Consider the following 26,922-nt stretch of genomic DNA (forward strand, 5'->3'; position numbering starts at 1 on the left):
TGGAGGTATAAAGTCCGCTCTCCTTGGCAACCGTGTATAGTCAATCCACACAGACTTTACATGTATGAACAGGGGGTCTTTCTTCAGAAGTAGCAATGAGGTTTATTAGAATATCGAGTCAGGTATAGCTTGAGAAACCTATTATAAACCTATTATTTAATACAAACTGTCAAACATAAGGTTGGCTTATTAGTTTTAGAAGCTATGAAGAAGATGGAGTAAAATGCAAGTACTGTTAAGGGGCAAGAAAAACTGTTCCAGGGAATCAGAATCCATCACCAAGATAACCAAAATAAGTGTTTTGACTAAGTTTGAGGTTGAGCAGAGGATGTCATAAATCACACTTTGGGGGAAAATCCCAAATCTGAATATGAAATTATGCTGCACACGTGATAGTATTTGTCATGTGTTTGCTTTGCTCATGGCCCACGTGCCACAGGTTAGGTTCTCCACTTTACAGACAAGAAAACTGAGGCTAGTGTCAACAAACAACTTAAGTGGCAGAGTTTGGATCAAATTTTTAAAACTCTGATTAAAAAAAAACCCCAAAAAACTCAGGCTCTCTTTTACATACCCCAGCGCTTTTCTGTATCTTCACAGAGGTAAATAAATCATTCTGGGTAGTTTTATTTTCTAGTGGCAAAGAGTCTATCCACTCAGGAAGCGAAACATAATAGAAAGCTTTCTAAAATTATGTAATATATTTTCTTGCCCCGTTAACATTATTATGCTAAATAATACTGAACATTTACAATGTTTTCCTGAGAATTCATCCTTAATAAGGGTGATACCAGAGATGAGATGATGCTCCCAGGGTCCGAGGTATGGGGGGCACTGGCCGCACACCGTGTTGCTTTTCCAGTTTGTCAGAGCATGATTTTTATTCCTCCCCCAGCTGCTGTTTGTGCTTGCAGTCTTTTCGCCGCCTCAAATGGGAATCTCCCAGGGTCTTAGAATCTAAATAATTAAACCAGTTAGAATTGTACGTAAATAGAAGCAAGTAGGCCTGAAAGGCTGCACAAGGAAAAGATTAAGAGCACAGTCCCTACTTTCCATTTTCATGTTACCACAGCCCAATTAAATACTTCTTTAAATTTTATGTTGTATCCCAGATAGGAGAGCGCACCACTTAACTGAGTTCTAGGTAAATGAGGGACAACGAAACTTTCATTAGAAGCAAGAGATACATATACACACACACGATTTATTTTTTCACTGGTACTGATTACTCACTTAAAAATTTCTACTGGACTAAAAAATAATTTATTTTTGAAAAAGGACTATATTTTAAATACTCGTTTAGCATTTGTTTATATTCTATTGTTAAGAGTTTTTTCCACAGTGGAATGTTTTTGGTTTTCCTACTGCAAAAGCCTTTGTTATAGATTTGCATAGACTAGTCACTAATAAATCTTGCTTTAGTAAGGAAGTAGCAGAACAGGAGCTTAACTTTGGGCGAGTTTTAATGTTCCTGAGCCCTGGTTTCTTCATGTGTAAAATGCAGGTCAGTAACAATGCAAACGAGGTCATATGGTATAGCTGGCTGCCATAGTCCATCAGGGCTGCTGTAACAGAATACCAGAGACAGGATGGCTTATAAACAGAAATTTATTTCTCATAGCTGTGGAGTCTGGAAAGTCCAAGATCAAGGCCCCAGCAGACTGGGTGTCTGGTGAAGGCCTGCTTCCTGGTTCATAGACAGCTGTCTTCTCGCTGTGTCCTCACATGGTGAAAGGGATGAGGGAGCTCTCTGGGGTCTCTCTTTTTTTTGCGGTACGCGGGCCTCTCACTGTTGTGGCATCTCCCGTTGCGGAGCACAGGCTCCGGATGCGCAGCCTCAGCGGTCATGGCTCACGGGCCCAGCCGCTCTGCGGCATATGGGATCCTCCTGGACCGGGGCACGAACCCACGTCCCCTGCATCGGCAGGCAGACTCTCAACCACTGTGCCACCAGGGAAGCCCTGGGGTCTCTCTTATAAGGGCACTAATCTCACTTATGAGTGCTGTGATTGGGGGTTAGGATCAACATCTTAGCATTCAGCCTACAGCCCAGGCTTAGCACAGTAATGGCACAATAAAGGATGATTATTTGAACATGAAATTCAAGTAAAACAAAACTCAAAACCATATACTTACTCTATAGCTTAAAAAAAACTGTTCACTGTCATCTCCTCTACTAGAGGGAATTAAAGCTGGCCTGTTAAGTTGCCTGACAGGACCACTAAATGTCTAAATTGGGAATCGACTATATTCTATCCAGTTTAACCCTTTCTGTTAACACGGGGAAACAGAGGTCCAGGGAGTTCGAGAAACCTGCCCAGAGACAGACAACTACTTTTGGGCTGGGCCAAGTGTAAGACCGGGGTTCCTTTCATTAACACCAACATCTTTTCATTTACGTGGCCTTTCACAATTTACCAAGCACCTCGTCAGCTCCATGACCTCATTTATTATACTATATCCGTGAGCTTACAGAGATGGCTTTTGGGAGATTTTTTGCATCCACAGACCAGTGTTGCAATAGCTTATTCTATACTGACCCTTAAATTTAAAAAATATGTATGTACACACACATGTAAATGTGTGTGTACGTATACATGCACATGTGGAAGACACGGCACCACATCTCCCTGTATCACCCCATGCGGGCCACACCCTGGCAGTCACAAAGCACAAACAGAAAAGGGTCTTTGGTTTCAGAATTCCCGAGGTGCCACTGGGCTCAGAAGTGTTTACGCTTTCAAGAGAAGTAGGAATGTTTTAGGCTTCCCTTTAATGAGTCTCATTTTGAGATAGGATGGCAAGGTTGGCCAGCCACTCTTCATGCAGTTTTTGTAGTAAGTCTTTCAGAGAATGAATGGTGAAGCCAATTCATTTCTCCTCCTGGAATTTGTCCTTCTTTTTCTTTGTCGTGAGGTTATATATTAAAGGTATGGGCATACAGACATTACGAAAGATAAGGGCTATCATGTGAGGGAAGAAATCAGAAAATAAATCCAAAGAAACCTACGGAAATTAAAAATCTGAACTCAGGGGCAGGGCAGGAGGCGACACGGTCTTTTCACAGAGCCGTTACACATAATGCAACTGTCCTCAAAAGCAGGAATGGAAAAGAACTAGCCATTCAGCTGCAGAACGAAGCTGGGGTCTTGGCTTTAGAGCTTTCCATGTCTTTAGCATTAGGCTGGGCAGCAGGTGCCTTTTCCAGAGTAGGCCAGAGAAGATAAGTCCAGTTTTGTTTTTAAGGCTTGAGTCAGCTCTGTGGCCAGCAGCTCGTGGAGGGACACACCGTCGTGGGAGTACACCCAGTTTCTCCCGGTCCAGTCGTAACGCTTGGGGCCACTGCAGGACAAAACACAGTCAGAGTAAGTCCACGGGAACAGCCCTTCAGAAGAAACTCTCACCAAGAAATTGAATGACTGCAGTGCAGATCTAGAAAGTAATACTTAACGAGCCATGTATTTGACTTCTCGTCTTAGGGTCTATTTAATATAACTGAATCACTTTGCTGTACACCTGAAACTAACAAAACATTGTAAATCAACTATACTCCAATTAAAAAAAAAGCAGCTACACAATTATCCTCTGGTACAATTCACAGAACACCTCTCAAGACCTGAAAATATTTCAACCCTATTGATGAGTCTCCGTGTATCACATTCTGATCTTTTGCTTTTCCTAACTCACATATGATACCTGAAATATTACAGCAGTGTCTTTTAGATGATGGCCATTCATGTACCACTGACATGATTTGTCCCTTACCTACATTATTATTATTTTAGTACATTCATAACACTGGGCAACCACTACCTCTATCTAGTTTCAAAACATTTTCATCACCCACAGGAAATTCCATATCCATTAAGCAGTTACTCCCTATTCACTCCTCTCCCCAGCCCCTGGCAACCATCTGTATTATTATTTTAAAAAATAGTTTTCTTAATTCAATTTTAAGTCCATGAAGGTGAGAGTTTGATGGGCTAGTTCATCCATCTCAAGCTCATCTAGTGAACACAAGCCGTACGTGCACTTCATGCTGGGAACGCTGTGTTTGTGTGGACCCAGGTGTGGCTAGGTTTCGCCGTGTCTTATTATTCCAGATGGACACAGAGTGTGCCCATTAATTCCACCTCCTCTGGGCCTAGTGGAGCGGGGGGTGGGGGGAACACGTGCTAAGGCAGGAGATAGATAGGCCTCAGGGTAAGCATCTGGAGTTCGTTCCCTGTGGACAGAAACTCCAAAATATCAATAGCAGGACAGTTGGGAGAAGAGCTGAGCCCTGCCCAGATAAGAGACAAAAGACCGCATATCCCTCATTCTCAAAGTCAAGGAGACCTTCCCAACTACACATGCAGAGAAAGGCTCCTTGCAAGTCAAAAGGGAGGGGGCGCCACCCCATAGTAAGTGATGTCAACTACCCATAGGCCTCTTCGCTAGAATCCATCTTGGCTAAGAGATGCACATGTACACAGGGGAGGACCCTGAGATATACCAAATATGGCCTCAGAACCAGGCAAAGCAAGATGATCGGTTAAAGGAAACCTGGAAGAAATGCTCCATAAAAGTGATTCAAACTACCACAAGGGCGCGACTCTCTCTCTGAGCCCGCAAGTGTGTCTATCCACACATACTATACTCTTTTTCCTCCTAATAGCACTTTATTGCTTCGCTACTTTCCGTCTCTATGTGGAAATTCATTTCTACACAGCTGATGGGCCAGGGCCTTGTCATTAGCCACTGGTCCCTGGTGGTCTAGTGGCTAGGATTCAGCGCTCTCACTGCCACTGCCTGACGTCAATCTCTGGCCAGGAACCGAAATCCTGCTTCAAGCCGCTGCAGGCCGAGGCCACCCGAGATCAGTGCCAGCAGCTAATGGTGCTACATGATGACGCCTTGATGGACAAAGGAGCAGAGGATGCTGAGAGCCCACGGGAAGGAAGGGGCCCCTGAGTCCACCTGCACACTCAGGGGAGCTCTTCCGAAGTCCAAGACTGGGACGGGTTTGCCAGGGACGAGGAAAGCTTAGAAGGGAAGCATCTTTGTGGGGTTAGGAAAACATCAAGGATTTCTGTATTACCCACCAGAGGCTGGGGTTTGAACACTTACTTAACAATGGGGATAATGATAATAGGGACAAACCAAAAGCACTGGACTTTTGTTTAATATGCACAAATAGCTGAACACGTAAAGGCATAATAACCTGGACCAAATCCAGAGAACGTTCCCTTGGCCCTGGACTCCGATTTGCTGCCGGGATGCCAGGCAAGTGTGAGAACCTCCAGGCCCCTCCACGCTGCCTCGGACGCCCAGCTGTCCACCCAGACCTCTCCTTGATTCCACCCTGCAATCTCCTCAAGCAAGGTGATGGGGGAAGGCCACTGTTTCCTCTGACCTGAAACGCTGTCAATGAAAAAGCCTCCCAGGGCTTCCCTGGTGGTGCAGTAGTTGAGAGTCTGCCTGCCGATACAGGGGACGCGGGTTCGCGCCCCGGTCCGGGAGGATCCCACATGCTGCGGAGCGGCTAGGCCCGTGAGCCATGGCCGCTGAGCCTACGCGTCTGGAGCCTCTGCTCCGCAATGGGAGAGGCCACAACAGTGAGAGGCCCGCGTACCGAAAAAAAAAAAAAAAAAAAAAAAACCTCCCAAATATCAGAAATGCAGCCCTAGGAAGGATTATTTTGGACCAACGTGAAAAATTGAGTGGAAAATAAATTTTTTTTTTTGAGGAACATAGTATCCATGACAGTAAATGGCTGCTCGGCAGATTTTCTTTCCAGATTCCCATCATGAATTACAGATTTTAAGAAAACAACAAAACTTGGAATTTCTCAGAATTTCTTATTATCCAGAAGTAGATTTTTCTAAACATGCCTGTGGTAGGATCCTATTGCTGGTAGGTGTGTCCAAATGCTATAAGGACTTTTTCTGTCTCAAGATACAACACGAGGGAATTCTGTTAGTGGAGCCATCACAGCTGGTTCTGGTGCCCTGCCTGCTATTTACAAAGCCACTGATTCCCAAAGCTGATGGCTGGATTTGAGCTGATCCAGCCAGTTTCTCTCGTACTGGTTCCTCTGAGATGACGGACAAGACTGCAGCCCTTGTGCATGGCCACAGTTAGGGTCAGGACAACTGTTTGAGGCCAAAGAGAACAGGCTAATTGGCCCTCCCAGGGTAACCCCCCAACCCCTGCCAAACTTCAAGTAAACTACCTGGATCTAAAACCAAGACCATCTGTGAATAAGGGCCTCGCTAGAAATGACAAGTGATTCCTTGGAGTTGTTTTTCTTGAATTGTAACATACTTCCTAGACGAGGCTGGGATGAAGGAGGCCTAATGCTTTATTTATTTTGAATGAAGAATCACATATTACAGCACCATAAACAGTATAATATTAACTGCCTAAAAGTGATGTCAACACTGGGGCAGGAGAAGAGTTAAATACTTTTTTTGTTTTAATGCAAAAACCGTGAGGCTTTCAAAGACTTCCATGCTGGTTATATCTGGGCCTTTCCCAATTCACAGCGCGTTCTCTTTGGAAGTGCTAATGAGTGACCAGGAAGGCTGGTCTGAGAGCTTTTTGTGGGCCTCTTTTACTGTCTTACAACCACTTCAACAGCAGCCAGAGGGATGAGGGACCCTCTCTCCCTGCATGTTCTCAGGCCTTGAGACGCAGTACAGACTGTCTCCAGTACAATCTTTTATTCCGCTAGATTGAAAGCACATCAATGCAAAAGGCAGGAGGGATGAAAAGTCCTAGAAGGGCTGTTTAAAACACCTTCCCACCTCCACAGAGTACACAGCCCTGTTCTGCAAATGGAATTAAACTGGCCTTTAACTGAGATGCTCAAAATGAACCAGAGGCCAAACTTTGAAGACAAAGGGCAACTTGTTCAGATGCTGTAAAAGCAAAAGTGGCTTTTTCAAAGGCACGGCAATGATTGAGTAGAGAAAAACTGTCAAGGTGGGCTCCGAAAATTTTTCACTTTGCATCTTGTTAACGTCCCACTATCTGCTTTTTGAGCCACAGAATCACCAGACAAGAAGTGATTAGAACCACAGTAAGCTTTCCTACTGAGAATGAGACATGCTGTGAAACATCAGAAAAGGTTCACTTACACAGCTGCTAACACATGAGGGTGACCCTTCTTAAATGGTACACAAAGTCTTGTTTCGAGCAAGCTGAACAATGAGAGATTTTGACTTCTGAACGTACCTGGATGGTGAAGACAACCAGATTTGCTTGTTTGGGGTCTGCTTGTTGATCACGTACGTTCCTAGATCTCCACCCAGTTTAACTGTTAAAACACCACTCTGGTGCATCAGATGGAAAAAGCATGAAGAAAATAAGACAGAGTTATCACTGTGTCATAATCACCTCCTATTTTGTTATATCTCAACACTTTGCATTTATACAGGTATGCAACATACACCATAAAGAACTGTCTATAATTTAGTGTTTGGAATTAGGAGGTAATGCAGAAAGAGCGCTGCTCTCAGAATCAGACTATGATTAATCACGATGACACTTAAAAATATCAGTGCCTTTCCTCGTTTCCTATGAAGTGGCAAGGTGAGAATATCCTTAGTTAAGTGACTAGTCAGAGGTATTGCAGCTGGCAAACGAAAGGATCCACATCCTTATTGGTGCCTTGGTTCCTCAAATACCGGCCAGAACATACTAGAGACATTAAAAAATGGAGACACACTGGGCTTCCCTGGTGGCGCAGTGGTTGAGAGTCCGCCTGCCGATGCAGGGGACACGGGTTTGTGCCCCGGTCTGGGAAGATCCCATATGCCGCGGAGCCGCTGGGCCCGTGAGCCATGGCCGCCGAGCCTGCGCGTCCGGAGCCTGTGCTCCGCAACGGGAAAGGCCACAGCGGTGAGAGGCCCGCGAACCGCAAAAAAAATAAAATAAAAATAAATGGACACCAACTCTACTGACGTCCCAGTCAGCACAAACATCGGGCAGGCCAAGTTCATGACCGAAGAAAGGAAAAAAGGCAAGAGAGAAGGAAATAATCAAACCACCTGCTTTGCTGGTCTCAGAAGAGCAGTAGCCTGAGCTCTGCCAGCAGAAGGCTGACACTCCAGACTAGGGTTCTTATTCCAGACCCTTCCCAAGCTCACAAGCTTCTCAGATACCCCTCTCCAGCTTTATTTTCCTCTACTGGAGCCTTGAATTCGTCAAGACTGGCTGGTCCCACCTTTGCCCAATAAATGCTCACTTAAATTTGAAAACCCTCTTTCAACAAAGGAGCCCTTTACTCCCAAGGCCTGAGGTCTCTCTAGAATGCACAGGATATTAAAGAAACAGCTACACGGCTGAGCTGGTGAACGGGGAGCCTCGCTGCCCCCCATCCCCTGCACGGCCCGCAGACAGGCAGCCTTTCTCTGTACCTCTCAGAGCCCCTGTCCACCAAGGGGCCCCCCAGTGGTTCTTAGAAAAAGTTTTGTGTTTGGTTTGCAAACACAAAGAGCTGTTGAAAAGGTGGAGGGAATTCCCTGGTGGTCCAGTGGTTAGGACTCCGTGCTCCCACTGCAGGTCGCCCGGGTTCCATCGCTCGCCGGTCTGGGAACTAGGACCCACAAGCAGTATGGAAAAAAATAAACAACAAACAAACAAAACATGGCGGAGAAAGTGCCAATAATAATATAACTCATAGGCATGGGATAGGGAGGACACTATTGGGTTATTTTTTAAATAATGTTTTTTTCTGATTAAAAAAGAAACGTAGCAAAATTATAGAAGCATTGGGAATACAGGTGGTATAAATAAAATGCAAACATCAATAAAAATAGCATCTACTGTTTTTCAGTACCTACTCTGCGCCAGGCACTGTGCTTTGCACTTTGTGTAAAACTGCTTCCTCCGTGACCATAACCATGGAGGTAGGAACCATTACCCCAATTTATAGGTGAGGACAACAGAGGGACAGGGTAATAAAGAAAACTTAGTAACGGGAAGGGCTGATCTTAAATTCGGGTCTGCTCGGGTCCATAAGATGCTGTTGTTTCCATAACACGAAGCGCTCTCTCAATCCCATTAATCAGCGACATGAGCTGTTCACTCTCAGGTATCGGCTGCAGTTTTTAAATGCAGGGCTAGGATCACAGTATACATAAGTTTGCTTTTTAAAACATTTTTTCCTGAAACCCACGTGTACTATTTTGTTAGGACTACCTTTCATTTATTTAAAAATTTCTTACAACTGTATAATTTAGTAGTTTTTAGCATTCCACAAAGTATTTTCATAAAGTGTGCAAACATCCCCACTGTCTAATTCCAGACTACTTCCGTCACCCCCAAAAGAAACCCTGTACGTATCAGCAGTCACTCCTTCCCCCCTCCATATATAGTTTATGGCTTATTTTTCCATACGATATGAGGCCCAGAGAATCAAGACATAATTTCTTCTAACCTGACCTATTTGTGGCCCTTAAATGCTCCAATGTGCATTGACCCTACACCTGGGAGGTGCGTGATGCAGTGGAAAAGGCAGGGGGCCAGGTCTAGGGATGTGCGTCAAGCCCCATCAGCTGTGTCGTCTCCTTGGGACAATATCTGCTCTGCCTCCTTCAGAGACAGTGCGAGGGCGAGGGGCTGAGGTGCTTCTGGGAAGGTTCCCCTGACGCTCCTCAGCTGGGACCATGACCCGTGCATGTCCCCACAGCTTCTGTGCTTTCCTCACTGCGTCTGAGCTGCTAGCTTGTTTGCTGGTCACCTGCCCCTTCGCTCCAGTACTATAAGCACCTTGAGAGCAGACCTGTCTTTTCATCCTAGCATTTTCAGTATTTGTACAAAATATCACTGAATTAGAAAAAAATTGTGGATGAGTGAACTGAGTGGCTGATAACCAGGCACTGTGATAACACACACATACCACATGAAGGGCAAGGTTATGTAAGGCAACACTCAACCACGCCCCCTCTTGTTCGTGGTGTGTAATTAGACATTTTTCCCCACAGAGCCAGAAGCTGTTTCCAAAGGAAAGTGGCAAGAGAAGGGAAACTAGCTGTCTTACTGGTTCCCCAGGAGTTCTTAAAGCTTTTGCAACTGTCTTCAAGTAGACCAAATAAACAGTTTTTTGTCCATTAGTGTTATTCCTTAAGGGGCAATCTGAGTGTCTACTTTGAGAGAGTGGGTAGACTTTAATGCAGGGCAGTGTGGGAGAGAGAGGCAATACTTAGCAGCTGCTGAGACCCAGGCACTGACCAGTTGCAAGAGGCCCTGGCCACAGCTGGTGAGGCTTGATTCCCAACAGGCAATATCAGTGGAAGCAAAAATAGCAAGGCTCAGGCTCTGCTGTCACCAGCTCACTTGCAGAAACAGGCACATACGGGAATGGCATGTTGAGTCGGGATTTCACATACGTGCATGTGGCTTCCCACACTCCTAAAACAGATGCTGACTTCCCCTTAAGGAATAAGAATAATGAATATAAAGCACTTTTACCTACATTGTTTCACTGAATCCTAAGATACACCCGGGGAAGTAGAGGTTACTGTCACCTCTCCTTTACAACTGAAGGACCTGCCCTCACAGAGAATTCACTGAAGTGCTCTCGGAAAGAAAATACAAATGCAGGATGCTAGGCCAGGCCCGCCCTCTGTCACCATATCCAATAAAGTGCTAACTCTGAGCAGGGGTGTGTGACCTAGGACCCAGAGCTGGTCTTCAGGGGTCTGCATGTAGCTCTGGAAGCTGATATGTACTCATAGGTATGCAGGGATGTTTTTCTTGGGAGAGCAGTCAGATTCTCACAGGGTGTCCTGATTGCCAAGTGGTTAAGAAACCTCTGCTCTGTGGCAATAACATGCAGACAACTCAGTGAACGAAGGACATGGCGGCAAGCAAATTCTCGTTAAAGTGTCTAAGAGGCCAGGGCTCTGCCTGGAAGAAAAACGATGGCAGTTTGGAGGTAACTCTCTAAATAGTGTGGTGCTTCTCACGCATCAAGTGTAGCGGACTCCGTGGTTGCCTGGTGACGGGAGGGGCTTGGGCTCTGGTAGGCAGCTCCTTCTGATAACCATGACCAGTGAGCAGCGAGGCCTGGACCCAGACACTGACATCCACCGCGACCCGCCCCACTTGACGGACCACACAGCAGCCAAGAAGCTGCTCACGTCTCCCAGTCCACAGGAGGAAAGTGAAGAAACGTGGCCTGGGTGTATCTAGAGAATTCCTTTCATTTGCCTATTTGGCCAGTAGCAAGTGGATAAAAGAGCACTAAGTGCCGAGTGGCATCAATGAAAGCATGTTCTGGAAAAGTACGTGCGCCTCATTTCATTTACATGGTGAATCGACATTCGTTAAGTCCCCGCTAAGTACTTAGCAATGTTCCAGGCATTGGGAGACCAGGAATGGGCAGTGTTCCAGCTGTCCAGCTCGGTGTAGCCGTGGGAACTGATGTGTAAAGAGACAGTTACAACACAGGGTGATCATCCTCAGAGTGCTGGGCAAGGAGGGCAGGGTGGTGTCTGCCTGGAGCATCTAGGAGGGCTGCAGAGAGGAGGTGACAGCCAGCTGGACCCTGAGGGCATAGAAAGACTGCACTCCAGCCAAGCTCAAGTAATGGTTTTACAGGTGTTCTGCTGTCTATAATGTAATTTCAACTGATTTATCTTATATGTGAAATACATGAGTCTGCTAGCACCTGAAGGACTCTAATCAGGAATTCACACCCGAGGGTAAACAGCATTTCAAAGTACTTAGAAGTCCAAACTACAGAGGGAGCTGCTATATGCCAGTAGCCTTCTACACCTACACTAGAGATTTTCCTACTTGGCAAATGATTTGCTAGAAGTACTTCTTCCCTAGTGAGTAGAATGGTACTCAATGTACAGTGTATGGATTGGCTAGAAAAACTCAGGTGCCTCTTCCCTTGCAAGAATGGGTTTTAGACTCTGGAAAGTGTAGCAGCTGAATCACTCTTCAGAGAGACACTCTAAAGGTAGGTAAGATCCTGACCCACCACTGAGCAGAAGCTTTTGTTGCCTGCCTTAGTGAGGTAAGCAGAATCCAGCCGCTACAATACTGGCACCTTTGCCTCTAATGAAACGTTCAGGCAAAGTGTTTGAGTCAAGCAGGGGCTTCATTAATCCTGTAAGAACAGGTGGTGTGACTGTTTCTGTGGCATGTACCTAAAGGTTTGCATGTGTGGCAGAGTTTAGCCTGAGCCTTGGTTTTCCCATAGTTACAGAGCCTGGTAAGGAGGCTGGGGTAGAGGAGACCTGTAACTTCCCCGGCTCTAATCATCCCACAGACGGTCAAGTTCTGGAGGCCAGTCTGTAATGGTTCCCAAGTAGCTCTGTCTTCTGAGGCTGCCTGCATAAGCACATCTACAGCCCCGCCGGGACATTTCTGCTGCTGACAGCGACCAACGAATCCACCTGGAAGGCATTCAATCGTTTCTTGCCTCGTTACCACCAAGGCCCTTACTGTCCTTACAACTAGGCTTGACACCTGCCCATCTGATGGAGTCCTTTTCTATCCAGTGCCCCCAACAGCAATATCCAATACCATTTCTATTGCTTTAGCCTGACAGCTGGTTGTCCTAAATAATTCCATGATTTAATCCCAAATGCACTCTTCATGACATTTTCTGGTATTAATTAATTGCTGTCAAGAGGGTTAACCTCTGCAGGGGATGTGCTCCCAGTGGCAAAAAAGAGCTGCTCCCTAAGGCCTAAGCAATAATTCTAAACCCAAAGGCAGACCCTTGTTCAAGTCTGCCACCTGGTGGCCAGTCGATACACACCAGCACTGCCCTGGCTGCTAGGATTTGGGGCTCAAATTTCATCCAGCCCTGGGGTTCTCACCCAGCTGCATTAGAATCCTCTGAGGAGTTACTCTAAAAACTTAAAAAACCCCAAAGCCTGGCCTGAGCCACACCCTACACCGATTTTTATTTGATTAATAAAAATCCCTAGGGATGAGACCCAGGGATGCTCATTAGAATCTCAGGTGAGCTTTTCAAAAACATGCTTCCTAGGACTGTACCCTGACCACTGTATGAGAATTTCCAGGAGTGGGGCCCATGTCTAGTCTGAATACATCTCGGGCAATCTCTCACCCCGCTTAGGAACTAGCCTGCCTGCATGATGAGAGGCATCTTGCTACACAAACACATTGCCTGGGTCCCTCCCTGATTTATCTTCACAGGTATTGAGTGAAGCTTGAGAATCTGTATTTTTAGGCAAACGTGAGGCTCAGAGAGGCTGAGTGACTTGCCCAAGGTCACAAGCCTGGTGATGCAGGGCTGACACCAGAACCCCAGTCTTTTGGTCCCATCCATAACCGCATACGGCTGGAGAGGAATTCTTTATCTTAGCTAAAATTCCTAGGGAGGATACAGAAGAATGAAAAGAAGCAAATAGGTACCGCAAAGGAGACATCATAGTCTTCACATGTGTAAGGTTTGTCTGCAAGGTCTTCAAAAAACTCTGCTAAGGAGTCCAGCGTCTCCTCGGCCAGTCTTTCATAGGTGGTATCGTCCAGAGGGCTGTGAGGGGAACAGAAACAACCCCAATCATGCAATCAGCAAACCGCTCCGTTCTATTAACATCGATGGACACATTTATTTTTTACTTAGATTTTTTAAATTGATGGAAAATACCTAACATATACCGAGTAAAAATTGAAACAGCATCAGAGGGTTTACAGAGAAGTAAGCCTTTCTTCCCAAATAGGCAGCCCCCATCCCAGAGTCAGCTATGATGAGCAATCTTTTAAATATATCAATGAAGCACCTTGCAGTTTTCCTTTCATATGTCTTGGAAATTGTTCCATATTAGCACATACAGTTTTCATAGTATTTTATCTTATGTTATTCATTCAGTTTGTCCCCTTCAGCAGGACACTGAGGTTGCTTCCATTGCTTTTGTTGTTAAAATTTGTTGGGCAAACCACAAAGTGGGAGAAAATATCTTTATTCTATATATCTGAAAAAGGACATATCTAGAACAGGTAAAGAACTCATAGAAATCAATAAGAAAAGAAAATCCAACAGAAAAATGGGCAAAATACTTGAACAGATTTCATTTTAAAAAAAAGATATCCAAATGGCCAATGAACGTATGAAAAGGGGCTCAACTTTGTTAATCTTCAGGAAAATGTAAATTAAAAAATCACATTGAGATACCACCAGAATGGTTAAAATGAAAGAGACAGATAATATGAAGAGTTGGCCAGGACGTACAGTAACCAGAGCTTTCAGATACTGCTGATGGGCAAGTAAATTGGACAATCACTTTGCAAAACTGTTGATACTTCTACTAAAATTGAATATATTCATATCCTATGACCCATCAATTCCACTCTTGGGCATTTACGCAACAGAAATGCATACCCAAATATAAATTTCCTTAGCAGTGAAAAGACCAAAACCAATTTCGATTTGAAAAAAATAATTCAGATGACAGAAATATAGAATTGTATAATACAATTTGATACTTAATAAATATTGTAATTGCTCTAAAAAGAAGAAAAAAAAAAAATGCATACCCAAGTTCACCAAGAGACATGCACCATGCTAGAATGTTCATAGCATAACTATCCAACAGCCCAAACTGGAGCCTGCCCAAGTATCCATAGGAAATACCATAGATAAATAAATTATGATATATTCATAAAATGGAATACTACAGTGCAAAACAGAATTGTGTGTAAATATAACAATATGGACGAAACACTTCTTTTGATGGTGACTGAAAGAAGCCACGTAGAGACATATTTATATTTGATGATATCATTTATATAAAGTTAAAAAACAGGCAAAACTAACCCATGCTATTGGAAATCAGAATGGTGCTACTCTGGGGCAGGGAGGGGTTAATAACTCGAAGTGAGCAGAAGGCTTGCTTTCAAGGGGCTGGTAACATTCTATTTCTCGAAGCATTTCTTGAGTTACATGGTATCTTCGGTTTTTGAAAATTTATCAAGCTGTATACTTATAACTTGGAGACATTCCTGTATAGGTACTATCTTTTAATTTTTTTAAATTGCTACAAATCCAAAGAGACAGAAAGTAAATTAGTGGTTGCCAGGGGTTGGGGGAGGGAGGAATGGAGAGTGATTACGAATGGTTATGGGGTCTCTTTTTGGCGTGATGAAAATGTTCTGGCATTAGACAGTGGTGAAAGTTGCACAACCTTCTGAGGACACTAAAAACCACTGAATGGTACATTTTAAAATGGTGGAATTTATGGTATGTAAATTATGACAAAGAAAATTGCTATAAACCTCCCTGTATGAGCTTCTGCACCCAGGTGAGGACATGTCTGTAGGTTACAGGAGGCATCTCGGACAGCTCCATCATCTGAGAGTTTCTAAGTGGCCCCAGGAAGACACCAGTGGCTGCCAGTCAGTCAGTGGAAGACAGAGGTTTGCAGTATGGCCCCTCCCCCACCCAGCCCATCCCCCACCTCAAGGGCACAATGTGGGGAAGGCTACAGGGCTGATCGGGACATGGCGAGTGGGGGGCCTGCGGTGGGGCTGTGCTGGATGTTTCCCTCTCCCTCTCCTCGGCTACAGCCGACGGAGGGGGGATCTGGACAGAACCAGGAGAGTTTGACATGTGCCTGGAGGAGCTTGGGGAACATGAAGGCACCCCTGACTCAGGCATAAAGTCCAAAGTCAAGAGCTTGACAGGTGCTACCTGTCGATGACAGGGGGACCATGGCAGAAGTGGGCTGTCCTTAGCACGACAGGTCGAAGGTGTGCTTCCCAGAGGCCAGAAGTAGACCCTGAAGAAGGAAGCTGGACTTGGGGCTTCCTGCAAAGGTCCCACCCAACCTCAGAGGGCTGCCTGGAGGGACTGGGAGACAGTAGCAGAGAGTCTGCCCAAGGAGGTCACAGGTCCCACCGCCCACCTCCCCTGCAGCCATGGGGAGTGACAGACAAGGAAAGAGCCTCCAACCAGGGTTTCATAGAGGGAAGTCCCCCAGAGCCAGGGTAGAGGCTGTCCCAGTGCCACTGGACACCTCGGCCTTCGAGGTGGATGAGTGACTGCATGGTCCTGTGGTTGCAGCCTGGGGGTGTGTGTGGAAGGAGAGTCCCTGCAGATACAGGCGCAGGGCGGTGGGCTGCAGCGGTGCCTGGCAGATTTTCCCCAGAACCCATTGCGTCCTCCCTCCAGGCACCCGCTAGGCTACATTTCCTGGCCTCCCCAGCTGTTAGCTGGGGCCCCCTGCTAAAATGTGAGTGAGGGACAGATGTCACCTCCAGACCTTCCATGCTCTTATCCCTTTCTGTGGAGTGGAAGCTGGACAGGGTGACCTGGCCTTGGCCTGCAGAGGACAGTAAGTTGCTGATAGGCGATAGGAAGGTGGAAGGAGCCCGGCTCCCTGAATCATTTCACAGAGGTCTGGCCACCCCCCACCGATAGAGAGGGGGGACACGAACCTCTCCTGGTTGGAGCCATTGCAGTTTTGGGTCTACTTGTTAAGAAGCTTCGCCTGCTCTAACTACTAAGATGTCAAAGAGAATAATAACAAAACTCTGGAAACAACCTAAATGTCCAGCAATAGGGGATGGGTTAAATGAATTATGGTACAGCCATAGAACTTAAACCTATTTCATTAAAAATAATGCAGTGGGGGGCTTCCCTGGTGGCCCAGTGGTTGAGAGTCCGCCTGCTGATGCAGGGGACACGGGTTCGTGCCCCGGTCCGGGAAGATCCCACGTGCCGCGGAGCGGCTGGGCCCGTGAGCCATGGCCGCTGAGCCTGCGCGTCCGGAGCCTGTGCTCCACGACGGGAGAGGCCGCAGCAGTGAGAGGCCCGCGTACTGCTAATAGAATAATAATAATAATAATGCGGTGGGTAAGTAGTGATGTGGAAAGACGCTTATGAATGCTGCTGCTTAGGGAGAAAACAGATGGGATGGGTTTTGGTTTTCTTTTTTTTGTTGTCGTTGTTAAAAAAGGTAAGAGAAAAGAAAAAAAAAGTATGTATATGTGTGCATATGCTGTATATTGAGAGAGAGGGAGAGGGAGGAAGAGATCTCTGATGTGGGAGGTGTTTATCTCACCCAGCGTCACCCAAAGTTCCCGTTGTCCTCAAATTCATCCAACAGACCCACTGCTTTTTGACATTCAGGATCTGGTTGAGGCAGCTCAGACTCTAAAAGCCAAAGTGAAGAAGAACGTTACCATTTTACAATGTACAGTCCATTAACGCACAGTTTGAATATCACTACTACGTTCGGGACTGACGAGGTTAAAGTGCTTCGGAGTGTATCTTTCTCAGGAAGTTGTTTCGCCTTCTTTTAGTGCATCAAACTGCGCTCTCCCAGGCTCTCACTAAGCCTGCGCTGTACAACTCGGTAGCCACAAGCCACAGGCAGCTATTTAAATGTAAATTTACTGAATAATATAAAAATTTAAAAGTCAGTTCCTCGGTCCCATGGGCCATGTTTCAGGTGTCCTGTGGCATCTTGTGGCTCGTGGCACAGACAGGACATGCCCGCCACCACGGGAGGCGCTGCTGGCAGCACCGCTCCGGATGGGGCTGGGGCAGTTAGCATGGGGTGGGGGGAGCAGAGGGGGGGTTGGGGGGTGCGGTGGGAAGTGTCAGCAAAGTTCTTAGAATGTGACTAAAGTGAGCGACAACAGATAGGTGTCCAGAAGACAGGCTGTGCCTCCAGTGCTATGTGACAGATCTCACTAACACGATCTGCAGGGGACACCGTGACCCACTGATTTCTTTCAATATGTAACTGCTGAGCGCCCTGGAGCCCGGCTCTGAGGACTGGGGTCTGAGCTGATGACTGCCAGGCAGGCGGACCAGCCAGAGAGATGGTGGAGGGGACGGAGGTCTGGACGGAGGGAGAAGTGGTAGAGCCGAGCAGAGATGGCAAGGGAGTGATGGAGAGGTGGGCTGCTGGACCTCATCCCAGGAAGGCACTGAGTGGCTTCCTGAGGTTGGTGGCAAGGTTCACCTTCTCCACAGAGCATGTGGCTGCCACTAAGAGAAGGGGGCAGAGGCTGTGGTTACTCTCTTGAGCCATCAGGGCCCTGGGCAAGCTGAGAAAGGAGGAGGCTGAGAAGTGAGCGGAGGAAATGGGGGTGCAGAACGCGGATGGCCGTTTAAAAACGTTGGCTCAGAAGGGAGAAGTGAGAGAGCGGCTGTGATAAGCACAGCATCGCCACAGCACATTCTAGAGTGTTCACCATCAGCGGGGTAGCGTCCTCAGACTTTAGACAAAAGGACTCAGTTAGTCCTCATTACATTCCAACGAGGGAAGTACTATTCACGACAATGATGTCCTATAAAGTTGCCACAAACACTGGATTAGCAAGTTACTAAGGGAAATATGGAGAGGTTCCTGCGAGCCTCTGGTCACACGTTCACCAAATGATCAATGCATAACCTTGTTTTACATGTGTTGCTGTTCAAAGGTGCCTTGTTTAATATATATTGTTGATTCCTTGACACTGAACTCACAGCCAACAGCGCTAGAACTCACGCTTTGGACGGAGCTTATCCAACCCACGTATTTTCTCCCTAAGGCCCATCACAGCCTTCTTGCACAGAGGAACACTAGACAGCACTTCAGCACAACGCTTGAGGGCCGCTTTAAACAGTGAAATTATAAACGAAAGTCACGAAAATGTGAAAAACGCGCCACCAAATAGACTGTGAACAGGACCCTTGTTTCCAGTGTGGGAGTCAGGGACATGTGAGTGGAGGTGACTCACATTTTTTTGCTGCTCTGTGCACGTCTGAGAATGACCACAAAAGTGCCCTGAGTATCGATTTTGGGGATAGAAATACATTTTAGTGAGTAGGTGAATTCACAAGTAGAGGATGCAGGAAGAAGGAGGATCGACTGTATCTGTATTTTATGGATGAGGGAACTGAGGCACGGAAGGGTAACTTGCCCAGAGTCACACAAACACACAAAGTGGGGGATCTGGGATTGGAACCCACGCTGTCTGGACCCAAGGTCTGGGCCTCAAAGGAAAGAATCACATCCTGGGAATGATACAGGACTCCAGACACGGAGGGGAGGTGTTTGAGAATACAGGGCTCCCCTCAGTCAATTTCCCTTCTCTCCGGGATCCTGGGCCCTCAGATCCTAGCTGTCTCAGTCTCGCTGCTACCTTCACACAGCTGTTTTTGTCTTTTAATTTTACATCTTCGATGGTCTGGTGGGAGGGCTGATCTAAAAGCAAGGTACTCCTCATTCACAGCCAGAGTAGAAGGCTCCATTCAGCTGTGTTGAATCACAAGAGGACAGTGGCCGAAGACTCCCTGCCTTGTCTCTCACCTGCTTTCCCCATCTAACATTCCCTGGGTAACTGCTTAACCCTCCCAAGCTCTGCTTCCTCCTCTGAAGGTAGGGATCATGGTACCGGCCTTGAAGACTGGTTATGAGGATCCAACAGTAGGACATCAATATTCCAAACACGGGGCCTGAGGGTTCCGTCAATTTCCATTTTGAAGCATGTCAACGGAAAGTGTGAAGAGGTAGGAGGTCAGAGAGGCAAAATCTGGCCTTTGCCCAAGGGAGGCAGATGGATTTCACGGTGGGGAGCCACCCAGGGCCACCCCTCCTGCGGCCACATCACCTGGAGCCATCGGACTATGTGTCTTGTGCGGGTCTGCTTGAGTCTCCAGGGTTCAGTGACTCCGTGAGCGCAGCACACGGCTGGCTCATGGGAGACATTGGAGGAGATACTAGATAGTTCTTGGGCCCACAGCCTCAAGTTCAGGCCCTGGAACCACACGACTCAACTAAGACCTGGCCTGGTGGTCGGCAGGGAGGCCAGCCTTCACCCCAGGGTCCCCTTGGTCTCCTGGGCCCTGTCAAGCCACAAGCCTGAAGAGAGAATCAGCTCTCATCCGCTGCTGGGGAGGACAAACTGGCATGACCACTCTTGGCATCTAGTGACTGGGATATCTGCTGGCCCCTCGCTCAGCAATGCCAGTCTGAGGACTTCACCCAAGAGGAGGTTCTGTCCACGCACGGGCACGCCCAGTGCAGCACCACCGTAAGAGCAGCTCACTGGACTCAACCGGATGTGACGGGAGGAGCCTGGACAAGGTGTGACATACTCACCCAACGGCTACTATCCAGAGACAAAGCAAATAAATGACAACTGTGTGCATCAGTGTCGCTGAGTCTCAAACACTGATCACGACATTGATCACGAGTACGGCACAGCAGAATAAATAGAGCAAAATGGTTCTTTTAAACGAATGCTACATGCTTTAGGGAGACATACACAGGAGGTGAAACTCTGAGAAGGGGACGCCTGACAGAATTCAGGGTAGCAGAGTCCTCTCAGGGAGGACCAGGCTGTAACGGAAAGCGCACCAGGCCTTCACAGAACACTCAATATTGTATTTTTTTAAAAAATATTTATTTATTTATTTATTTGGCTGCGTCAGGTCTTAGTTGTGGCTCGTGGAATCTTCGTTGCGGCATGCGGGATCTTTCATTGCAGCACAGAGGCTTCTCTCTAGTTGTGTGCGGGCTCCAGAGCATGCAGACTCAGTAGTTGCGGCACGCCGGCTCTGTAGTTGTGGTGCATGTGCTTAGTTGCCCCGAGGCACGTGGGATCTTAGTTCCCCGACCGGGGATCGAACCCACATCCCCTGCATTGGAAGGTGGATTCTTAACCACTGGACCACCAGGGAAGTCCCTGGAACACTCCATATTCAATTTCTTAACCTAGTGGTGGGAACATGGGAGTTTGTTATTAATCTTTAAACAATACGGATATATTTAAAAAAATTATTATTTATTTTTGGCTGCACTGGGTCTTTGTTGCTGTGCGCAGGCTTTCTCTAGTTGCGGCGAGCAGGGGCTACTCTTTGTTGCGGTGTGCGGGCTTCTCATTGCAGTGGCTTTTCTTGCTGCAGAGCACGGGCTCTAGGCGTGTGGGCTTCAGTAGTTGTGGCACACAGGCTCTAGAGCTCAGGCTCAGTAGTTGTGGCTCACGGGCTGTAGAGCTCAGGCTCAGTAGTTGTGGCACACGGGCTTGGTTGTTCCGTGGCATGTGGGATCTTCCCGGACCAGGGCTCGAACCTGTGCCCCCTGCATTGGCAGGCGGATTCTTAACCACTGCGCCACCAGGGAAGCCCACGGATATTTTAAATACACTTTTGTGTATAGACTCTACGCATAGAGTCATGTATACTGTCTGTGGAAGACAATAACAATGAATTTAGAGTGAAGTAGGGCATAACCACCCAGGCAAAGGCCATGGGGTCATAAGTGACGATCGTGTCCCTCTAGAAAAATTAATAGATGCCTAAACGCCTTCCGAGGTATGCAGAAGTGGCTGCAGCAGGAGCTTCTGAAGTTGTTTAAGAGCAGTGGCACCTAGGTATCTCCTCCTTGGAGCTGCCTCCAGCATTAAAGGGGAAAGGTTAGAGACCCTGTCACTGTCACACTCTCTTATTATTAGGGTCGGAGGCTGCCTGCCGGAAGCAGGGTCTTCTCCAAGCCTCGGGGTGAATAAGGCAGGCAGTGGAGGGCTGTGAGCTGCAGGCTTGCAAGGCATTTCTGTGGATTCTGGGTTCTGCTGAGCAGCTGGAACTGAGAACTGACAATCAGAAGCTAAATGTGCTCACCTCCAAAGCTGTGCACACAGTAGCCGCCAGACACACGTGGCCACTGGGCACTTGAAACATGGCTGGTGTGACCGAGGAACTGGATTTTAAACTTCACTTAATTTTAGTTTTAAAATGATACTCAGTAAGGTTACTGGAAAATTTAAAATATGTTTGCGACAACTCAAGTGTGTGAATTTACTTTTTCAGTTGTGAATTTTATAAAATCTAAATATAGATCAAGTATTTCCACAATAACCTCAGTTTAACATCTGATGGACAAGGGATGGAAGTATGAAATCCATACTGGATTTGGAAGAATAAGTACAAAGAGGGAATGTGAAATATCTCAGTAATCTTTCAGTCTTGATTACCTGTTGACATGGTAACATTTTGGCTATACTAGGTTACGTAAATGTATTGTTGAAATTAATTTCACCTGTTTCTTTCTACTTTCCCAATGTAACTACTAGAAAACTTATTGCACAGGTGGCTCCCATTCTATTTCTGCTGTGGAAGTAGAAGCAGCGGGTAGAGAAAATAAAGGTGGAGAAAAGGGTCCCCAAATGAACTCCCCAAACAATCTTGGGTCAGAAGTCATCAGGACCCACATGGAGTCCAAGGGATCAACCTGAGGACAGTTAAGGCCTTCAAAAAATTAAACAGGATCGTGATCCCAGTTGCCACTGTCATCCACCCAACTCCACAAGTACTGAAGATGTGCAAGGGAACTGCGGAAGAGACAGGTTAAACCAACCTGATTAACTATGGAAGAAGGGGCCCAATGGGTAGCCTAGGTTGTTAACCACCTAGCAACCTCCCAATGGCCCAAATCCCAGTATGTGCCAAGTGCCCACCTCCCGGGTGCGCCTCTGAATCAACAGCCTTTATCAGCCACTAGGTACCGTCCAAAAGACCACGCCATATCTTGTCACTCTCCTAAATTAAAAACTGCTGAGGACACAGGCAGGCGTGGAAGGGCACGTCAGGGCAGCTCCAAGTGAGAGCAGCACAGAAGGATCAGAGTAATAAACGTGGGCGTTCTGCAGAAGGGGATCGTGGGACCAGCATGGCCGTAACTACCTAGTTTTCCTAAGAGGGGGAAATCCGAGATTCCAGCTTTGAGTGTTGACAACCAATCCCAGTGTTTCTTCAGACAGGGTCAAATAACACACGTCAGCGGGAGGTGTAGGCCTAAAGTCCAAATTCCGGAGCTCCGTGAACAATTTGGGTTGGATTTCACCTGCCTCCTTCACTATCCACAATCCATCCAGCGGACCAGCCACTCAGAGTTGATCGTTGACCACTTTCCCGGCCTTTATCCACGCCGTTCTCTCCTCTGAGAGCCCCTCACCGCCCCCTGCCGTCTTCAGACCCTGATTAAACATCACCTCCATCCTCCGGTGTAACCTTCTCAAGCCCACAGCCTTTCTTTGGGTTTCCTCCTTTCAAGTCGTGGAGTAACCGGGTCAGGTATTTCTTTGTATCCCCGCGAGGGAACAAGTGCAATTAAGTGCTGAAGGCTTTATATATGTTAATTAAACTGCATGCCAGCTCGGCAAAATGGGTACTCTCCCCTTCAGAGAAAAAGAAGACAGGCCTCAGAGAGGTTCTGGGATCCCCCGACGTCCCCGAGCTCTTATGAGTCCAGGGGCCAGAGTTGGAACCCAGGTCCGATCCAAAAGCCCTGCTGCTCTAGCTACTGTGCTCCACAACTTTGACATCTTTACCTCGGTCGCTGAAAGCGTTTCGTTCATAAAAGCCCATGTATATTATAGTACCTGGCATATATTATTAAAGTTATCGCAAAGAGAATCGACAAGCTTAGAGCCACCACAGGTCCCTAAGAGCCGATGCCCGCCCGCCTTCCCTGCCTTTGCCCGCGCGGTTCCCGCAGTTGCACTGCATGATACAATCTCTGTCTTCTCACCAGAAAGCGGAAGCCAGTGCAACTGTAACCGGGAGAAACGGAGACTGGGGAAGGCACGGCGGGCGCCGCCGCCCTTCCCCCGCCTGAGCGCGGCCCCGCGGGAGCTGGAGCGGGTGCGCGTGCCCGGCGTGCGCGGCCTCGCTACGCCGGCATGCGGCCCGTGCGGCGGCCCGTGCGGATACTCACGGGCTGGCTGGGTGTGCCGGCCGCGGCGGTCCCGGTGCGCAGGCCCCGGCAGCCGTAGAGCCGGGAGTCCTTCGTTGGCCGCGGGGCCCCGGCGCGGGCTTGGGCAGAGCCCGGGGGCGCCGAGCGGGGCAAGAGGCTGGCAGCCGCTCGGCGCCCTAGCGTCCACATGCTCCTCGCGATCTGCGGCCGCTCCGCCTCCTGCTCCGGGGACGCCGGGCGCCGCCTGGTGGTCACGGGTTGCAGCTGCAGTCGCAAGCTTCCCTTTTCTGCAGGCTTGGGAAACGAGCAGAAGGTAGACTTCAGTAAGAACTTCCCTGCGTTGCTCTATTTCTGCATTTAACAAAAATAGATAGAGAACCTGTTTCGTGCAAAGCAGGGGGCTTACCCCTTGGGCAACATAGTGAATGCGTAACCAAGGTCCCTGACCCCAGAGACTTCAGCTTAGTGACCCGCTGCTGACGAATTCTATACAAAAGGCTTTGGGAGCTGCAGTTTTGCTGTGGACGGGTGGGGGTCCTGAAGCTGCTTGGCCGCCAGTATAGGTTACAGCAGTTAGGAGATTGCGGACAGGAGACTGACTGCCTGATTTAAATATGTCCCCTGCCCACTTCCTACCTGTGTGGCCAGTGGGCAAGTTAATTAACCTCTCTGTGCCTCATCTGTAGAATGGGGTATACAAGTTTCTACTTGACAGGGTTGTTATAAGGATAAAATGAGTTAATCTATGTGAAGTTTTCTTGGACAGGCCCTGGATCCTATTAAGTCCACAATAAATACTAAGTTGTTAATACATTTTAAAATAAAATTTTGCTTAGGTAGTGTAGTGCAAAGGAATACAAACTGTGAAAGTTCTTTCGTATTTTAATATGCTTTAGAAAATGTCAAATATGTGTACTAGAGAATATCATCTTTATGGGTAAGATAGTGAGAAGAGGAGATAGAAAGTGTTAAAATTCTACCAAAGCCACCTTGGTACTTTGTGAATGGAGTAGATAAGACACACATATAAATACTTAGGACAATGACAAGTGTTAAATGGGTGTCAGTGTTGCATGGGAGAGTATATACAACTAGGGGTGGGGGCAGTCAGGGAAGTCTTCATGGAGGAAGGGGCATTTGTACAGGGCCTTGAAAAACAGGGTAAAGGAGGTGGGATCTGACTGGCTCTCTGACAGGGCATTCTTTTGGTTGGGAGACATTTTCCTGCATTCAGGTAATTCTAAGCAGCAGTTTATTGAGCACCTGTTATGTAGATGTTAGGCATGGAGAAACCATTTCCCGCTTGTAAAATGTCTGGAGATACTTTTTTTTTTAATATAAATTTAATTTATTTATTTATTTTTGACTGTGTTGGGTCTTCGTTGCTGGGCATGGGCTTTCTGTAGTTGCGGCGAGCAGGGGCTACTCTTTGTTGCGGTGTGCGGGCTTCTCATTGCAGTGGCTTCTCTTGTTGCGGAGCACGGGCTCTAGGCACGCGGGCCCTAGCAGTTGTGGCTCGCGGGCTCCAGAGGGCAGGCTCAGTAGTTGTGGCACACGGGCTTAGTTGCTCCACGGCATGTGGGATCTTCCCGGACCAGGGCTCGAACGCGTGTCCCCTGCATTGGCAGGTGGATTCTTAACCACTGAGCCACCAGGGAAGCCCTGGAGATACTTTTGATTGTCACAATTAGGCCGGGGTAGGGTGTGTGTGCGTTACTGGCATCTAGTAGGTAGAACCCAGGGATGCTGTTAGACATCCTGCTATGAACAGGAAGGACACCCACAACACAATTATCTAGTCCAAAACGCCAATGGTGCCAAGTCTGAGAAGCACTCACTAAAGCCATACTGGTAGAATCCACTGGAGGCAAAGAGAAGTGTGTTGGTTGTTGGCCTCGGCCCCAGACCCGCGGCACTAACAGCGAGGCCCTTCCTCACACGCTCAGAACAGCATTACTTAGAGAGTTGAATTATTATTAACCAGCATGCTTAGCATGTTTTGGCATAGAAAGCGCCCCAGTACCTGCTCCAACTGCCTGCAAAGTTGGTATCACTGCCCTGTCTTTTCAGCCAAGGAAACAGGCTTGGAATAGCAGAGCAGAGACTATTAAGGTCTCCCAAGAATCTGTTCTTCTCCAGATTCTGGGAGGTGATCAAAGGCAATTGGGCCCACCTGGTAAGAGGCTGCGGCGCGCCCCCATGGATGTGCAGAGATGTGGAGGGACCCTGTAGGTACCAGTGCCTTTCCCCTGCTCGCTAGGTTGCCTCCCCCTAAAGGCAGGTGCTAGGAGGTGGTGTGTGGCCACCCCAATATTTCCCTGGAACTCACATTGTCAGCCCTTAGGGTACTTTGATGAGATGTATTCTAGGACAGTGATTTGCAAAATGTGCGGACCAGCAGCTTCGGTAGCACCTGAGAACTTGTTAGAAAGGCAGATTCTCAAGTCCTATTCAGACCTACCGATCAGAAACTCTACGAGTAGGGCCCAGCAATCTGTGATATAATAAGCCCTCCAGGGAAATCTGAAGCACCTTGAGGTTTGAGAACCACTGCAGTAGGGTACATCTTGGGCAAAATTGTGAATTAAGCTGGTGTCACGAGGTTATCTTTCTAAATCTAAAATGTTAATCTAACCATAGCATTCCTGTTAGTTCCCTTTCACCACCATCAAGATAAGTGCTCTTAGCTAGTGGGAAGCAGCCGCACAGCACAGGGAGATCAGCTCGGTGCTTTGTGACCGCCTGGAGGGGTGGGATAGGGAGGGTGGGAGGGAGGGAGACGCAAGAGGGAAGAGATATGGGAACATATGTATATGTATAACTGATTCACTTTGTTATAAAGCAGAAACTAACACACCATTGTAAAGCAATTATACTCCAGTAAAGATGTAAAAAAAGAAAAAGATAAGTGCTCTTTCCACTCCCTTTTGTGTACCCTACTCTCCAGGTAATCTGAGTATACCAGTTAGGATTAGATTTTGTTGAGTATATCAGAGAACAAGAAAATAATGTTTTAAACAATTTAGAAGTTTATTTCTCTTTCACATCCAAAGATGTTGAGGAGCTGGCATCCAGGTTTCTTGGGCAGCTCAACAAAGTTATTAGGCATCCTTCCGGCTCTGCAATCTGTTATCTGGGTTGTGGACCTTGTCCTCACAGTCCAGAATAGTTGCCAGTGTATCAGCCATCACACGTGTATTCTAGGCAGCAGGGTGGAGGGAAAGGAATCCTCTCCCTTCAAAAGACACATTCTGGAATTTTC

The 26,922-nt window shown here is 47.3% G+C and overlaps 1 protein-coding gene across 1 annotated transcript; it reads right to left on the reverse strand.

The window, feature by feature from the left end:
• Positions 1–1,136: 1,136 nt before the first annotated feature.
• Positions 1,137–23,867, reverse strand: FXN (frataxin). The gene is made up of 5 exons (XM_032635397.1): positions 23,682–23,867; positions 17,034–17,125; positions 13,387–13,507; positions 7,219–7,316; positions 1,137–3,342 (listed from the first exon to the last, which is right to left on the reverse strand). The coding sequence occupies exons 1-5, from the start codon at positions 23,847–23,849 to the stop codon at positions 3,180–3,182; spliced, it is 642 nt and encodes a 213-aa protein (XP_032491288.1). The 5' UTR covers positions 23,850–23,867; the 3' UTR covers positions 1,137–3,179.
• Positions 23,868–26,922: the final 3,055 nt, after the last annotated feature.

This window comes from Phocoena sinus, chromosome 6 (genome assembly GCF_008692025.1).
Source record: "Phocoena sinus isolate mPhoSin1 chromosome 6, mPhoSin1.pri, whole genome shotgun sequence".
Lineage (NCBI taxonomy): Eukaryota > Metazoa > Chordata > Mammalia > Artiodactyla > Phocoenidae > Phocoena > Phocoena sinus.

Coding starts and splice junctions, on each gene's coding strand:
- FXN (XM_032635397.1), bottom strand. CDS start 23,849: ATGTGGACGCTAGGGCGCCGAGCGGCTGCCAGCCTCTTGCCCCGCTCG. Junction 17,126..23,681: donor CCGGCACACCCAGCCAGCCC/GTGAGTATCCGC, acceptor TTTGGCTTTTAG/AGTCTGAGCTGCCTCAACCA. Junction 7,317..13,386: donor ACTATGATGTCTCCTTTGCG/GTACCTATTTGC, acceptor CTGATGCACCAG/AGTGGTGTTTTAACAGTTAA.